The following is a 17,868-nucleotide window of genomic DNA, read 5'->3' as shown; positions in this document are numbered from 1 at the left end:
CCTTGCTTTGGTCAGCTACTGGTCTTAAAGATCCTCTAAGTCCCCTGCCATATTTGTCAGGCCTGCGTGAATGACTTGGGTGACTAAAACATTTCACGTAGCAGCAGATCTGCATGTTCAAGCAACTAAATTGATTCTGCACCATTTTAAAGAGACTAACCCACTGGGTACTTTTTACAGAAGTTATGCCCCAAGAATATTTGAAAATGTAAAAAAAGAGTACCAGTATTAAAAGGTTTTAAATGTAACAGTAAGTTATTATTTGCAAATAAGAATACAAATGTCAGCTATGGGAGCTCTCTACATTTAATGAAAAATGGGAAGGAATATTTACTTCCACTTAATTGCAGAGCATATCTGGTCCACAACACAGATAAGTGAACTACAGAAAAGACATGGTTTTAAGATTTTCATTCATTTTTATTCATCTATAAAGACAATACCGCAATAAATCTGTAATACTGAAGTAATTATCAGTTAATCTTGAGTTCCTCTAAATTCTGAACTACTTCCCCAAAATATATTTACATGCTGAAACTGAAATGCTTTTGAATTGTTTTCCAGCTTTTAGTTTAATTTATCCTTTGACCTTTCCCCTCTAAGTCAGCTACAAATCAGACACTAAAATCCAGGCTGGCTGCACCAGCTTTTCTCAATGGCAAAAAAAAAACTCAACAAGAACCACTCATTTTATCAGACTAGGAGTTGTAACACTTAGAGTTCTCAAGGTAGCAGAGGTGAATTGCATCATAAGTGAAAATTAGGGAATTGCAGCTCTTGAGTTATTTGCAAGTTTTGAAGACAAGAAGAAACATTATTTTGGAAAGGTAATTTCAGTGACCAAATGTTGTATACACATCTTTCAGAATGTTTCAAAAGGTGTTTTGGGTATTGTTTGTTTTTTTTTTTGTTTAGGTTTGTTTGGGTTTTGGGGTTATTTAATAATGCAAATAAGAAATGAAAATATTTTGTATTTTTAGGCTCTGAAATTTAAGATCCAAGACAGAACCTAAGGGGCAACTTATGATGAACAAAATTATGAAAAGGTATTTTTTTAGAATTATAATTCTGGATAAAACTCATCAGGACCAAAAAAAAATTAAAATTCCCAACTTCTTATTTTCATCCCACCATTTCTCTTTTAAAAAAACAGATATTTTTTTCAAATGCTTAAATATACTATTGAGAAATTGAAGATTGATAAGCAGATTATCAAAATATTTTATATTTGATAAAGCAGATTATCAAGTATTTTTGTATGATGAATACTATATATGGAAATATTTAGTAAAATGCATATACACAGGTAAGGATTCTTGCTTTGGAAAAGAGAGCTTTACAGATCTACCTGTAAATTCTAATTTGATTTCTTCAACTCTGTGGAATGTCAGACTGCTTTTACCTCAAATATGGAAACAGAAATTATTTCCCCACGTATAGAGATTCTAGAAACCTGAAAAATGTTGATTTTTTTAAACTTATTTAAGATCAATTTATCAATTATATGTATAAATTTCAATGTATAAATTAACAAATATCTCAAAGCTACATTAAAATCAATCTAAATGATAAAGGTCTTATTTTAATAAAATGAAGTTCATGATAATTAAGTTTTATATTTGAGGTCAACATAAACATTCACTTGAAAGAACATACCTTATATGTAAAGGGAAATGGAATTTTTATAATGTGTCCTTCAGTACGAAACACTCTTCATTTTCATGTAATGAAATCCATCATTACACACAAAAAAGATAACCACATTCCCTACGAAATTTTGAAAGTCATTCTCAGGCACTTTCCAGCTCCAATATTACAATATCTCCTTCTTTGTCAGCACCACATTAAGACCAAAAATAATCTCTCAGGATTTCCCAATCCAATAAAGGCTTCATTATCGTGCATCTGCATTAAGTGCAGCAGCCAAGCCTGCTCAGCTAATATTTTTATTTAAAATTAATGTTTTATGTAAACACTAACATTAATAATTGCTTTATGAAGTAAATATTCTAAAATGTTATAAAAATAAAGCCTGGTAGGCATTAGATATTTCCTTTGAATCCAATAGTATTGAGTCAGCTCCATACTTTGTATTTTTTATTTGAAAAGCAATGAACACCAGAAGACAGATACTATTATATATTATTCATTGTTATCTAACTATTTAATTACTTTAAATAAACAGGTAAGACACCATTCTCATTTGAACTGAAGACTCATTACATTGGTGTTCTGTGTAAAGGGCCCCAGAGAAAATTAAGGTCAGGATTTTATTCTACAATACAAGGAAAGCATAGACTAATTTTTCATAGCAAATGAAGTAGGCATATCCTTCCTACAAACATGGGGAACCACTGTAGAGCTGTTTGTATTTCTTTTTACCTTCTGAATCGGTTACTCCCACTCCCGACTGCTTTACTGGTTCTTGTCCATTCTGGCTCATCTTCCCTCTGTTAAAAGATATGGTGGTTGTCATCAATAAAAGCATATAGAGATGGGAGCTAAAACAATGATACACTTAAGCCAACGAGGCTTGGTTCTTTTAAGAATATTATCTTTTTGTCTTTTGAAGGCAGCTGCAATCACATCTTGCTAAGCCTGTACATTCTTACAGATTGGGTCCATCAGGTTCTGTCTGCTCCCTGCCCCACAACAGTCTGGGGCTACATATCTTCTCATTTTATCTTCTTACAGTCAACAGTCAAATATAAAATAAGCAGTCACAAAAATTGATATTTGGTCTACAACACCATTACTTCAAAGGTAAGACATATTTGTGGTTGTTCTTAAATGATTGCTTTACTTTACAGTTTTGATTTAGCATAAGAAACAATTCTGAAGACTTACATTAATCTTAAAGTGAGTGAAATAAACCATGCTCTGGATTTCCCTATTTTCCTGCATTTTATGTAGAAAGAACCTGCATCAGAATCTTGATGTCTATTTTTAGGCAATGAAAGTTAGGTAAAATATAAGCTATTCTTAAACATACTTGTTGCAAGCTCTAAGACATGATTACAGTCATTCTCAAACATTTGTGCTTCTAGTTTTCTTTTTCCCTTAGGACTCTGAATGCTGTGATTGAGACTATAAGGCATTATCTTCAGTTGCATGTGATTCCTTGGGGCTTAAAGGGTCATGACTGTTCTTTGCTATTTGTGAGCCAGCTTCATGTCGGAAGTTGTTTAAATTCATAGGGAACTAAAAAATTAGTATAAAATCACAGTTTTTAAAGTGATTTTTTATTCAGTTTTAACTGAAAGCTATTATTTTCTTCTTCTGTAGGTAATGCTTCATAAATCATGACAAATATGATGCAAGAATTATTTGTCCCAAGGGTTGTATTCCTTATACATCGTTCAATTGCTTTTCACCTTTGCATTCAAAATAAATTTAATTTTACAGACATTGTACTGCTATAAAGGGTTACACAGGACAAAAGCATAGAGAATCTGGTCTCTATCAGAGATAAGAACATGAGTAGCTTTCAGGGATATTACAACTGGATAATAAGAGTATTTTAAAAAAATCCAGAATAGAAAGACTTTACGAGATATATTCAGATGTGTGTAACTGTATATAATTATTAATTTCCCTTGATAGTTATAGCTATTTAATACTGGCAAATATTCTAATTAGTTACCTCATCAAACAATTCCCACGGTGTCACTATTTAATTATTTTATTTTGCTTCAAGACTAATTGTTCCTGTGGTTAAAAACACTTAGATTAAAATAAAGAGTTTAAAATTCAGCATAACCAACAATTTCTATTCATAGACCAGAAACTTAGTCTAAACACGGCGCTTATAACCAAAAAGGTTTTTAAATGCCAAGATACCTAAAAATATTTGGCCTACTTGATACTTCACACCCAAATTGTGATGAGCTGTTGTCTTATAGATGTGCTGAATTACAGTACAAGGTCAGAGTCCCTGACGTCATTATCAAGCCAGTGTGAAAGCAAATCTTGAGTAATATTTCAATCATACGTATATTCAGATAATTAAGACTTTTTATACAGAATTCAAAATGGAAACAGTTATCTATTTTAAACATCATCTCCATGAATGATCTGATTGTAAACAGTTGTTTTGTTATTCATTTTCATTATATTACTATGTAAAACCCTGGAGACTAACATGAAAAATGAAGCAGGTCCTGTCTGTATAAATTTCCTGTGTAATTTTAAAGACTCTGTCTAACATCAGCATATAAATAATTTACTTTAAAATGCCATAATAAAAAAAAAAAAATAGTGTAGGATAAAAAAATAAGAGACCTGGATATATTTTATTTAATTAAATATGATTAATGAAAACAAATTGCTATAAGTGAAAATCTGAAGCTGTGGATACTTCCTCCTGCTTTTCAGTGGAAGTGGGGCTGATTTCAGGCTTAAGAGACCAATGAGTCTGTCAGCCAAATAGCAAGTAACTGTAGATACTGTCACAGTGCCAGTCAATACATAGAAAATTATGTTATTTAGACTCAAATTTGGCATATTTGAGCTGAAAATTTCTGTTGAGAGCTCCGTCTTGTGTTTCTCTGCACAAAGATTTTAGGCATCTTTACTTTTCTCACTAGGAATGACAGCCCAGTATTTTTCTTTTGAGGTTGTCAGAGACTATTAAAGATCATCTTTTTTTCCCCCTTTTAGCCTAGAGAAACATGAGTGAAAAGTCCAATGAAAATCAAACAATTGGCACCCTATAGCCTGAGCTCACGTAATCCTCCTAGAGTCTGAAGGTGAGGTTGAAGTCTTAGATTTATCTCTATTTTCCCTTTAGTTACTAACAAGCTGTAGACAGATACCATTTGGCTTTATTTTTGAAAATGATAAATACTCAGAAATATCACAGTTCTAGAGAATTTTTACTTCAAGTTTTTCTAGGAAGCTTAAGTCTTTTGTGACTAATAGTTCACCACTTCAAGGGAAAAGCAAAAAACTTTTGTTCCAGAGAAAAATATTGAATGACCCTTGCAGACAATGAATGAACAATGACCACCAAATAATATTTTGAGAACAATCAATCTATAATTTTTTTTTTTGGCCAGAATCATTAACCTGATCAGAAGTCACTTCCTCCTATCAGGGAATATAAATGCAATTGCTAAGTGACAGTGCATGCTGACAGAGTTGAGGGGAAAAAATCCTGGAAAAACTTTTCTCTGTGGAGTACTTAACTGGGTAAGAGATTTTGAAAGTTAAATAATTTTAAAGGATCATTACACTGATAGTAGATGGATAATTCCTACAGGAACTCTGTACCAAAAAGCTTTTTCCAGACAAGAACTGAGAAATTCTACTGAAACTCCTAAAACTTGGGAGAAGTTGGGCTATATCCAGAGTATGAATTCCACTCGCACTGGTAACACCTCTTCATAGAAGGAGGAAAATCTGCAAACTCAAACTAAACTTTCTCAATCCTACAATAGTTGTACTTTTAAAACATAAGTCAAGTCCATCTCTACACACTTTCATCAAAGGCTGAGACTAGCACATCTCTTGTGTGACAAGAAGAAATTCATGAGGTTAAGACAGAGGTTTGGTTGGTTATTAACAATTCAATGTTCAACAAAGCAGAATAAAAGGATGAACTCTAGGGAATTCTCCCCACTTAGCTGCTCTTCTACTGCATAACTCAAGTCTGCAGAGGACAGTACAGAAAATGACTGACAAGTGAAAGTGCTATAAATTGTGGATGGAGGATACAGTATATTAAAGGAAAAGCCTTACATTCTCGGGATGGGAAACAGATTATTCTCTCCTGTGGCACTGCTGCTGCCTTCGCTATCCATGCTGTATCCACTGCCAAAACTACTGGCTGATGAGCCAGTGGAGACAGAACTTTCTGCAGGTCGGTGATTAGTAGACCTTGCTGTACAGGGCAGGAACAGTGGGTTACTAAAACACTTGTAACATATCTGTACCACTGACATTAAGAAAAAATGTAATTTATCAAAATCACATGCTGCAAACACTTTCACTTTTATATTTTACATTCAAATACTGCTTTATCATCTTTTGCAGATGAGATTTTTTTTTCATATAGAATAAGGTGTTCTAAACCAAATAGTACACCACCATATTGTTTTCTCCAGTCATGTTAATAGTTCAAATTAACAGCCTGAAGAAAAAAAAAAAAAAAAGGGATAGAATGATTAACACTGCTTTTCTGATTAACGTGACAGAAAACCAGTTATTCATCTGAAACATTTCATATGATAATCTTGTAAAAATGAAAGCCCCAGTGGGCCTTCCTCACATTCCTTGTGAAATGTTCTTTGCATTTGGTGATTTTGAGGAGTTTGCACAGATGTGTAAGCACACAATCTATAGTCACAGAGAATAGATCCCCACCCCTCTTCAGACATAACACAGCTATGCATTATATTTCTCAACTGCTCCTACCCAGCTGGATCTCTCTTACTACATGCATAGAATTTTAATGAACATATTTTGATGGGAGATGCCTTAATCTAATTTAAGACCATTTGGTGTTAGTAGAGCATACGTTAGTTTCACTTCAGGTTGCCTTATTTTGTGTTTTGGACATTACTGCACTACATGAACAAATCATCCAGTATTTGGCATTTAGCAAGTTGAGAAATATAAACGAAAAAGGACACGGTGAAATTACACATAGCAATTAATACAGGAACAATAGAGTAACTATTCTCATATTGAATAACACAATTGTCTGGGGATATTAATACAGATTTGGGGATTTTCTTGCTAAATGTCCTTGAATACATCTGCTGTTGTCATGTTCCATCTACTTCAACCTACTGAGCGTATACACTGAAGCTAGAAAATATTGTTTTGCAAAGTTATTTTTTTGTGAAGACTTAATGAGGTTTTATGTTATTTTGCTGAACAGTGAAACTTCTACGTAGGCAGTTAAAAGCGATTCTTCCTTAAAAAATAAATTAGTCAAGTATCTAACTGGAAATTTAATAAGAGCCAGAGCCCCAACAGTGTCTTACTTTAAAGTGGCAATCAATTTTTTTTATGCATGACTAACTGAATAATATTTTTAGTGAAGACTGTTGCATGCTGCCTGACATGGGACCAGGAAGCTGAGTGTAACTCCTCAAACGTAATGAAAAAGCAGGTGAGTAATTGGAACTAGAAGCAATGAACAAAGCAATTCTTGTATCATCAGTCCTTGGGCAAATTTTGAGCTAAGACAGACCTCTTACTCTCCCAAGTGATTCTTCACTGGTAAACCAAACTGTCACATAATTTTTTAATCTTTACAACTCTATTAGTCTCCTTTGTTCCACTATTGCCCACAGCCAGAAGTGTAATCTGTCAGTCTACGTTGTTTTCAGATCAAATTATTCTTTAACTCTATACCATTATTTTATACAACAATCATAGGCTGCCTTCTTGGATGTAAATAAATTTTAAAGTCATAATGTTATTAGCAGATACTCTCAGTATCTCACCTGGAGGAAAGACACCCATGTTTTTCCAGAGACAGCCATCTGGGGTGTCTGTGTGCAGTGGTGGTTCTATCCCTTTCAGCTGGTGGTACTGTGAGTGAATTCCTATGCCTGTGCTGACATGTCAGCAAAATGCTGCTGAGAAACGCTGGGCAAGAGTGAGATTTCAGAGATGAGAGATCTATCTCTCCATTATAGGGTATTATTGCCAGTTGACCTGTATTCAACAGCCTGAATTGTGTCTCTCATGTCTGTCCCAAGCTAATTCATAGCCTCAGTTCTCATGTTTACATGACCTGTATGTCTCCCAGTGTTTTCTGTTTGGAATTCTGAGGGTTCCTTTAGGTTGGGTCATTTTGTTGGCTTTTTTTTTTTCTTTTTTTTGCCATGGTGTGAAAAATGCCTCACAGGTGAGTACAAATGGGAGATCAACAGATCTGCAAAACCCACAGAAGCCAACACAGTATTGTGCCAGCATAGAAAAACATCTTCAGTCCTTCCCTTAGGCAGGATATTGCTTAGTGTAGCATATATCTCCACCATAACATATGTGGCCTGAACGGATCTTTCATATCTGGGCTTTGTTTTTATTGACTTTGCTGTAAAAGATAGTGTCTGAAGTAATTTCTTGTACCTTTACTGGTGGATTTCTAAAACCAGTAAGAACCTAGAATTTAGTTCAATCCAGAAAATTTGAGTTAAGCTTTTGGAAATGGATTCATCTATTTATAATCAACCCATAGCTGTTTCTTTTGAAACAGCTGTATCCTGATTACACATTCAGTATGCTGTATTTTTAGTTTTTCTACTGTTTTCACTAATTCACATCATTTTCCATATTGATGTTTTTTTCCATAAGATCACTTGGTGAATTGTTACAATGGATCCAAGTTTAGATTCACGACTGGATTTTGAAAATTCTAAAGTTTAATGTTATTATTTTTTTTCCTGTCTGCTCTATGAAAGTAATGAACCACAGTGTCAGTTTGTGACACGAAATGAAATCCACAAATAGATTTACAGCTGGTTTCGTGACAAATTCAGAATCTGGATACAGAGATCATCTCATAACTTGTGAGACACCCACATTTTCTACATGTCTGTATTTTTACAGATACATCCAGACCTCTAAGTTTCTGCTGGTTATGTAGGAAACTTGGAAGTTCTGGTGATGTGGCAATGTTTGCTGCCAGACGATATTTTCCCTGAGAGTTAGTATAACTGTGGCTATATTTCTACTCTATGTGGAAAGATAGAACTTTTTCCATGCTCGTATGTTCAAGCAACTGGTCTGCACAGTCTCTTGCAGTCTTGCCCTTTTTCTTGGAATACATGCAAACATTGTCTTAGAAACTTTAACAAGAAAGTCAGAGTTCACTGTGATGCTCCTCTAGTCTTACCAGTCTACATATGGTCTGTGAAGTCCTGAAAGTGTCAGAACAATTTCCACCTTGCTTGGTCAGTTGGGTTCATATTCACATAAGGACAAGAAACTATTTCATTATATTTTGTTTTAATTTTACTTTTAATTATGGTATTAGGGCGGGTTAATTCTGAGTTACAGAGATTCTGCTTACAGGTCCCTATGCTAGAAAATGCTTTAGTCCCCAGGTTTTGACATCAAAGTTCTGGCAGGAGGTGCTTTGGTCTGTAGAATTGGAACAGTTTTGTATGGACTCACTTGGGTCCAAAGATTGGATATTCTCATCTGGTATTACACAGGTGTAGTCTTGCTTTACTGAAATCTACAATGTGTATCTGAATAGGAACTCAGGTGAAGGCAATTTCCATCATTGTAATTTTCCGTATCCAGAGTATGGAAGAGCTATGTTTCATTGCTTCCTTGCCCTTTGTTTTCTCAAATTATTAAATTATTTCCTGGATCTTAAGCAACCCACCCTCCCATTCCCCACCCCCCCCAAAAAGAAAAAAAAGAACCCAACCAACCCATTAAGCAACTTTTAGAAACTCCTAGAAAGCTTAGAAAACTTTTAAAATACTTGTAGGCGAGGTCTTGCTATCAATTATGTATGATTCTTAAAGCCTTACATTTTTAGAGAAAAGGCTCCTCAGGCCTCAGCAGATGGACAAGACAAAGCTCAGCTGAAGGTCATTACCCACCTTCATTTGGCCTGTCTCTGGGAGAAAGCAAATATCCCTTCACCCCCTCCAGCCCTTTTTCTGTAAACTCTTTGCACAATTTATCAGGTGCTTGGCACTTTTTAAGGACTGCAGTATCAATGATGTCTGGGCTGCCCAGCCATCAAACTATGAAGAATAGAAATAGGAAGTGAAAATTTAAAATTCTAATATGAGCTGCTTTCTCTGAAATAGGGCACAGATTTCCCTATTACACAAAGCTATTGTTGTGGTTTGATTTCATTTTCATCTGTTAATCCTATTTTAGCTGGTAGTTCCCTTGATGAGATGAAATGTTCTCTACTTGGAATGGGTGTTAATGGGTACATATGTCACATTTAGTAGTTTGAAATGTGGTGTTAATGCTGCCTCTGAGTGATTCTGTTAAACTGCCTGTTTTACAGGCTCTGGCATGAGCAAACATTTCTGTTCAACCATTCTAGTAAATAATATATAAATGGGTTGGAAAAGTTCTCAACTGCTTACAGTAATTATTTCAGATTCCAAGAAAGTGGATGATAATGTTATACCTGGTGTGGGACCAGGGTTTCCCAAGAAAAAATTATAATGGTTAGATAGATGCCATTTGTACTCTGTACTGTTTACAGGAAGAAGAAAAAAATTCAACAGGATGATGTTTGAACATGTATTCCCTTATGCCTTCTTGGAAAATTGTTGTTTCAAGAAAATGAAGGTTAGCACCCACTTTTTAGGGCCATCTTTTTATATCTATTTTTTAAAACTATTGTTAGTATGGCAAAAATGTGGTCTTTCTTATGCTTTGGCTTATGGACCCAGTTAGAAAATAAACTTTTAGAACCAAGGAAAACATGTAAGTCACATCTTAATATGAAGAAAATATCATATTAAAATCAATAAGAGAGGAAAGCATGGAAGGCATATGATTTCACTTTATCTTTTGGAAAAGTCTGTTTTCAACAGACAACAGAGAAGCTTTTTAAAACCTAATATAAGGAAGATACATCATTCACACAAGACCTACAACCAGGAACTGCTAAATCAGTCAGCAGCAAAATGGAAACAATCCAGGATTCTCAGCCACTCCAGCCATTCTTTTACAGTGAATGGACTTTTTTTTAAGACATAAATTTGAAAAAGTGGACTATGCAGTTCTATGGTTCATATGGAGAAAAGAACAGACTCAACAAGCACTTTCTCCTGGTGAATATATTGTAGATGTTCCCCTTTTCCAGTTTCCATCTAGAAGCAGAAATACACTGTCAAAACACATTGGGAATGATGGTTCTGTTTGTGAACTAAACAGGAGGAGGGAAAAACACCTTCAAGTATGGACTCAGGATTACGTTTCCAGAATTGGCCTCTAATTACTTGAAAAAAATTGTTCTTTAGAAGTGTCAGTCTTCTGAGAAAATCTGGGTGACAAAAAAGGCTGAAAGCATCATGCTGAATTTTCTAAAAGAGATGCAAGCCCATGGGAGAAGGTGAAAACACCAATCTGCTGTGGGTAATTTTCTGATGACCAACAGACTGGGCATCTCATACACAGTGTCTTTTGGCAGAAGCTTGGCTACCCTTCACTCTCAGTAGCCTTTCACTTGAAACACTCTCTAGTGTTTCAAGTGCTCTAACCTCAAACTGCCCCAAATGCCAGTTTCCCTGGTTTTTATGAAGTGTTTCCTAGCACTAAAAGCAAGGGCTGCTCCAGCTTGCTCTGTAGGGCTCTGCAGGGTAAAACTGTTGTTGGGACCGCTTGTTGCATCCTTTGTGAACTGGCAACAGAATGGGGATGCAGAAACAACTGGTGATCAAACACATCTACCTCAGGTCAGCTCAGATAGTTTATTTTCCTAAGGCTGCCTCATACTGAACAGGACTTTAAGCCATGGTCTCACCCATTTCAGCCACATCTGTATATTAGACACAGATTTGACCACACACTGAGCAGGGATATTTTGTGAAATTTCAACACAACCCTTTACAGAGAAATTTACTGTTTGATCTGAGTAACAGAAAAAACCCACACTTCTTAAACTATTCTGAAGTATTTCTTTAACCCTCAAAGCAATTCTGATGAAACAATTTTCCATGCACTCTGTAGGGTTAGTCTACCCTACAGAATTTTGAAATAAGACTTTTGAAATAAGAGTTATCAAATGAAGAATCTGAGCAATTTCCTGAAATTATATGTCAGCTTAAAATGGTGGAAGAGTAAATAGCAAGAATAGCCAAAGCAAAATGGGCCAGCTATTAGATTGAAACAAGGCTGAAAAGACAGCCTCAGATTACTGCTATCTGCAGAGAGTGGGGACGAACTGTTCTTGTTTTGATAATGATCCTTGGAAATGGGTTATTTGTAGCAACATGAAAGCCCATTTAACTTGGAAATTAAGAAACTAGTGACATGAGTCATTAAGCAGCTTTGGGCTGTAAATTATTTAAGTGTGAAGGGAATATCCTAAAATAATGTAGGAAATTAAAACATGGCATCGGCTATTAAATGTGTGAAAATGGATATAGACCAAGAGTGATAGCAAATAAGCAGGTGTTTGAAACCACAATCACATCCAATTCAGAAGATTTATAAAACCTAGGAATCAATTTCCTTTCACTCCATTGTTGCTAAAGCCAGCAAATAGAACTTAGTGATAAGGAAAACTCACGTCAATTTTAATTTCTTGCAGCTAAATGGCTAGAAATTACACAGTGCTGGCTCAGACCTGTGTCATGGGTTCTACAGTGATGATAATGTCTTGAGGCATGCATCACATCACATTTCTGTGTAGCTTTAACGTGTTATGCTGACTCTTAAGTGAATTTTTGTCAAAGTTGTATGTTCAAGGCAGTTATAAGCAGGTGTGCTGCCTTTTAAACTAAAGTTATTTAAACAGGCATTCTTTAAGACATTTAAATTGATAGGCTTAATTGAGGTCAATTCTGAAAACGCTGATGTACAGTCTTGCTATTGTAGGTATTCTAGATAACAGTATCAGCTCTGAGAGTAGATCTCCCCTGATCAGTACTAAATCACTTGATGTACAACTGTTTGGAACATAGTTTCATCTTAGGATATCCCAGAAAAGCTGTTGTGTCATGATGGAAGATGTGTAACATAAAAGACGAAATGTTCTCTGTGAGATCCTGTGGTGCTGCATTTTCCCCTCTCCTCCTCCCCCTGCCCCCCCTTCCCCTGCCATTTTCAGGGACAAAAATAAATAATACAACATATATGTGTTAGAGGAGGTTTTAAGGAAATGTGATTTTAAATTGCTAGAGGTTTGAGCTTGAAAAAACCTATCCATTATTGAAAAATAGACAGAAATTGCTGTAGAATTATTATGTTGGAATTACCTTAAATTAACAGGTATGTTTGGATCTTTAACTGAAACACATGACAATTTCTCTAGATCTTTAATATGATCTATGCTAACTAATTCAGGTCAGGAGTATAACAGTGTTTTTATCTTGGCAGGTTGCTTGTTTGTTTGTTTGGTTTAATGTGAGCCAAATAGAAGAGGAGTTGCATATGGCAGCCATCAACATGATACACAAGCAATAGCATATTGACATGTAGCTTCTCTTTTATGTGTGTCTGTTGGAAAGAATAAAAAATGTAGAGGGCTACAATGATGTTGAGACTTAAATTCACTTAGTGAGCTATTTATTACTTAAATATTAATTTACTGTTCTTCAAAGATCCTAGGAAGAATCAAAATAAATTTTTAGAATTTTTCTTATTAGGTCACAAAATAATGTTGTTGTTTTGGATATTCTAATGTAGTAAAGGAATTGATTTTTCATTGTACAATCAGTGTCCTTTTCAGGGAAAAACTGGCATGTTTTTCTCTGTAAATAGGGACAAGCCCATCAAATATTATACATTAAGCTACATCCATGTAGAGAGCACAGGTCCCTATAAAACTATATCACTTAAAAATGAGCAGTTATGTAGATAAACCATGACTACATGATGAACAGTATCTTTTATTTTTTTGCTCTGAACTTATTTCCCTGAAAGCTACAATTTCTATTCTAGCGAGGCAGAGGTGGTGCACCTTTCTGCTTAACACAGATGCTGAAGTCTTTTTCCATTCCTTGTCTTTCTTATTCACTTTATTGGAAGGTATTAAAACTAAAGCATGTTGTTTGTTCCTTTAAAACTATAAACTAGGTTTGAAGAGACTTTTTGTAGAAAATCGGTAAAAATTATATTGCAAATACACCTACTCTTTTATATTCATATATCCAGAGAACTGGCGATAATCATTGGAACATCTCCAACTTTTCAAGTATCTGAAGAACTCTAAAATAATTTATTATATTTTAAACATAAGTGACCTACCAACAAAATTCCATATAATGAGAAGATCCTTCTGTAGGATAAATTACTGACTGAAAAGGTGGTGGACTGATTCACACTGTGTCTAAAACTGACTCATCTGGTGGATAAACTCTAATACACAGATTTATGTTGAAAGGAATGTGTTTAATTTTATGTGAATGTGTAATGATTCATATATTGCACAAAACCTAAATCAAATTAACTCAAGCCTAAGCACTGCTCTCTTCCTCTGACTTGGATCCCTTGCAACTTCTGGCTTCAAAGAGTTGGCTCTGAAATGTTATTGTTCCTTTCTGAGGGATGTGATGGGAATGTGTAGTATGCAATTGGTTTCTCTGCAGATCACACTCTTATCTCTCACGGGCAATGACAAAATTACACTTCAGGGTTTATTTTTAATTAACTGCTGTAGCTGAATGTTGGATTTTACAAAGGTTCTGAACAAAAACCAATGGTTTTTTGTTGCATCTTCACCTTAATTTTAAAGCAGGTTGATTAAAATACATTTTTTACTCTTTGAAAGGAATACAGAAAGAGTTCAGTTCAATAAAAACCTGATGAAAGACCTTTGCATTCACAAAATATGCTATTTATACTATAGGTGCTGGTTTTGTTTATGATTTCCTTGTTACTTCTCAACTGACACATAACTAATACCTGACAAAATACATCCAATAGAAAAGATCCTAGAAATCAGAAGTAGAGAAGGATTTCTTTAAGACATTCTGAGAATGACTTAGGGTTCCTGTCTTGTTCAGTTTGTTGTTTTTTCAAGAGCCAATTCAATTCAAGAGAAAAAAGCTATTGAGAGAGTAGATTAAAGGAGGGCACTCTTTCTGAGGGTCATCTTAGGCACAGAAGGACTTCACAGCATAGAATCATTTCTATCACCATTGTGTGCTTGGGCTGAAAAAAACCCAAACAGCTCCTCTAAAAGGTGCTGTTCTTTAATAAATGCACAGAGAAATAGCCATGGTAAAAACATAATGTTGTGGATTATCTGTATTGGCTTCCTTAGTAAAGGGCTTTGAGACTTAGTGACAAAAACTAACTTGCCAAGATGACTTTTCAAGTTACTAAAACCAGTTCCTGATGGGTTCTTTTGCTTGGTAACAATAAGAAATGGAGGTGGGTACCACAAGCATGCATCATCTCTTTAGGAATGGACTTGGAAACTGATGATGCTCTAATATTCATTGTTCACAATAGTCTCAATTTTTAGGATTTTTAAAATGCAGGGGAAACGTCTCCTTCCTTTATCATCTCTTCATTCCAGAAAGAAGCCCTTAAGTTAAAAGCTGTTTTGAGTATGTTTAGGGTTTTTTTTCCATTAGAGGTCACAGACTCATCTCATTTTACTTTCATCTTCCACAGAACTGTGGAAGTGAAATCATCTTGCTTTTTATTCCTGCTGAAAGTCATGAGAGTCATTAACCTCAGAATGCTAACTACTGGCCCACCTCATGAATAAATTTGGACAAACTAGCTTTGGTACAATAAGGAGAAGCCAAAACATCTCACAGGTCTGAAACCATACTTGCAAACATTGTGTAGGTGACCATGCATTGTGTTTATCTGTCAGAAGTAAAAGGACAAAATTAACACATCTCTTCATAGTAATTCTAACCTTTTTGATATATTAGTGTGGATTCTCATTATTATAATGTGGACTCTTATTCCCATAACTCTCTATGATGACTCCCATATTGCTGAGCCAAGTACGTATCAATACACATCCTTTTTGCAATTTTAAAAGTAAAGAAGATAGAATAAAAGTTTGGTGGCACAGGTACTTAAAGCCAACAGGCTCACTATTTCCTCATTATAAAAGTGTATCTGAACCTTAATTCAACCTTATATCACAAGTAAAATGTTTTGCATTACCTGTCTATGTGAAAAGGCATCACCATAGGGCTACGAGTCTTTGTGATAAAACTCTACAGGCATGACACCTCAAAAGATCATAAGAGTTATTTAGCTTTGAATGGTCTACACCCCAGGAGTAGTATGCAGCTTTCAGACATGATGTCTGAGCTTGTACCATGACATTCCCTGGTTATGCCTGAACTGAGGTCTGGAGTTGAGCTGTAGAGTAAGGCAATGTGTATATGTGTGTGTGTGTGTGTGTGTGTATGCACACGTGTGTAAATACATGAATTTATGGAAGAATTCTGAAGGCTCTCCTAAGAAAAATCTTGTCATTTCTAAATATAATGTTTAAATATACCTGTTACTTTTGCCCTGGTAATTAGTTGTTTTAACATCACAATAGTTGTCTGAATGACTTGTTGACTTTAGGGTATATTGTCTGAAGTATCATTCCCTCCTTCTCTCCTGCAGCCCTCTCAGCCAGCTTGTATTGTCCAATGTGTGCAATGGTGTTGACAGAAAAACCTTCAATGAATCTTGAGATCTTAGGAAGGGATTACAGCACAAGAGAACATCTGGGAATTCAGTCAGTACATTTATTTGGATTATCCCTCAGATTCCATGGAAAGAAACAAGATGCTCCAGAAATCAAAAGAACAGTGGCAATTTGAACTGATTGAGATTCTGGCTCTTTATTTGTGATGAGGGAATAAATTGGTGATATGTGGTATTACAGGTGCCTACAAGTAGAAAATAATTTTTAAAGATGCCGATAGGAAAATTATCAAGAGATTGAGCTATACATGGATCAAAACTCCTTTCCTTTCCACTGGTGGTTTGAAAAATTATCTATGCTAATGACTGTTGACATGATAACTACATTGGAAGAGGAAACAGGAATTGCTACTGTCCCAATTACATTTTCAGAAACAAAAATGTGCAGTTTTACTCACAGTACAAGAAATGTCCAATCATGCTTAAGCAGACCAGCTTGGATGCATGCTTTTTATTAGGCAACAACATGAGCAAAGCTATACTATTTTTCAACAGAAGTCTTAAGTACTCCAGTGGAATGAAAGTGCACACATTTGTTGTTTCATAACGCTTATTAGCACAGTTTTTCATTATAGATTTATGCGCTGATAGGTGGAAAAATCAAGCAGAGTTCTTGATTCATGTTAACATTTACAGCACTTAATGGAGGGGTAAAATAAATAATTAAATGTTGCAATGAATTAGTTGACATGGCAAGAAGTATTTGGGATGTAGTTGGTTTCTTAACCATGTCTTTCTGCTCACCTCCTTCAGGATTGACTGGTCCATCAGACATCACTTTCCTGAGGGCTAGTTGGCTTTGGTCTTTGTTGTCATTGGCTGGTGGAGGCAGATTGTCAGACTGAGTTCTTTGAATAGGGAGGACTCCTGCTATGCTGTGTCTGTGCTGCTTCCTGGCATGATTAGACTGACCGCTTTTATGTGCTGCTGTGGCAGTGTGGGTGAAATGGAAACCCAGAGTATGTATCCTCAGATGGAACCAGCTTAAATGTTATTCATGCAAACAGAAGTGGTTTTTTTTCTGTATTTAAGTAGTGTTTTCAAACACCAAAGAGACACCACATGCACAGCATTAAAGAGTATTAAAACTGGCTGTTTCTTTAATGATGGTGAAGACAAGGGAAATAATTTTCCCCCAGTTTTGCATTATACCATGGTGAGTTTATGGCATATCAACAAATCCTAAAGACAAACACAATGACTCCACAGTCAGAGAGATTTAATTTGCCATCAGCTAAACCCTCAGCTAGCAATTAGATACTGAAGTATGCTCTGGAGAGTAATCCTTTTGAATGGAATAGTTTTAATTCATAAACCTATTTGAAGTTGTCAGATGAAATCTATCTTGACCTTTAATCAATCCAAGGCAAAAAATTACTCAAAAAATTGAACTGTGACACCTGACTTAGCTCTCAACTCCCTTTGAGTTTGCTAACTTGACAACATTGTCGAAATTTGTTACTGGCTTTGTGTGTTTAATGGTTTTGCACTTACTTTGTTTAATGTTTTTGCTGTATTTCTGTTCTGCTCATC

The 17,868-nt window shown here is 35.3% G+C and overlaps 1 protein-coding gene across 7 annotated transcripts in view; it reads right to left on the bottom strand.

The window, feature by feature from the left end:
• PCLO (piccolo presynaptic cytomatrix protein) overlaps nucleotides 1-17,868 on the bottom strand; it is a 326,540-nt gene that overhangs the window by 42,508 nt on the left and 266,164 nt on the right. For 4 of the 7 annotated variants that reach the window (XM_039571460.1, XM_039571464.1, XM_039571462.1 and 1 more), the window contains 3 exons: nucleotides 17,080-17,262; nucleotides 5,740-5,881; nucleotides 2,383-2,450 (listed from right to left, as the gene is read on the bottom strand). In XM_039571460.1, the coding sequence (XP_039427394.1) occupies nucleotides 2,383-2,450; nucleotides 5,740-5,881; nucleotides 17,080-17,262 (393 nt within the window). The remainder of the gene's footprint in view (nucleotides 1-2,382; nucleotides 2,451-5,739; nucleotides 5,882-17,079; nucleotides 17,263-17,868) is intronic. The other 3 variants (XM_039571461.1, XM_039571465.1, XM_039571466.1) reach the window with 3 other exon arrangements.

This window comes from Corvus cornix, chromosome 1A (genome assembly GCF_000738735.6).
Source record: "Corvus cornix cornix isolate S_Up_H32 chromosome 1A, ASM73873v5, whole genome shotgun sequence".
In the NCBI taxonomy this organism is placed as follows: Eukaryota; Metazoa; Chordata; class Aves; order Passeriformes; family Corvidae; genus Corvus; species Corvus cornix.
This window is presented reverse-complemented; position numbering and strand designations above follow the sequence as displayed.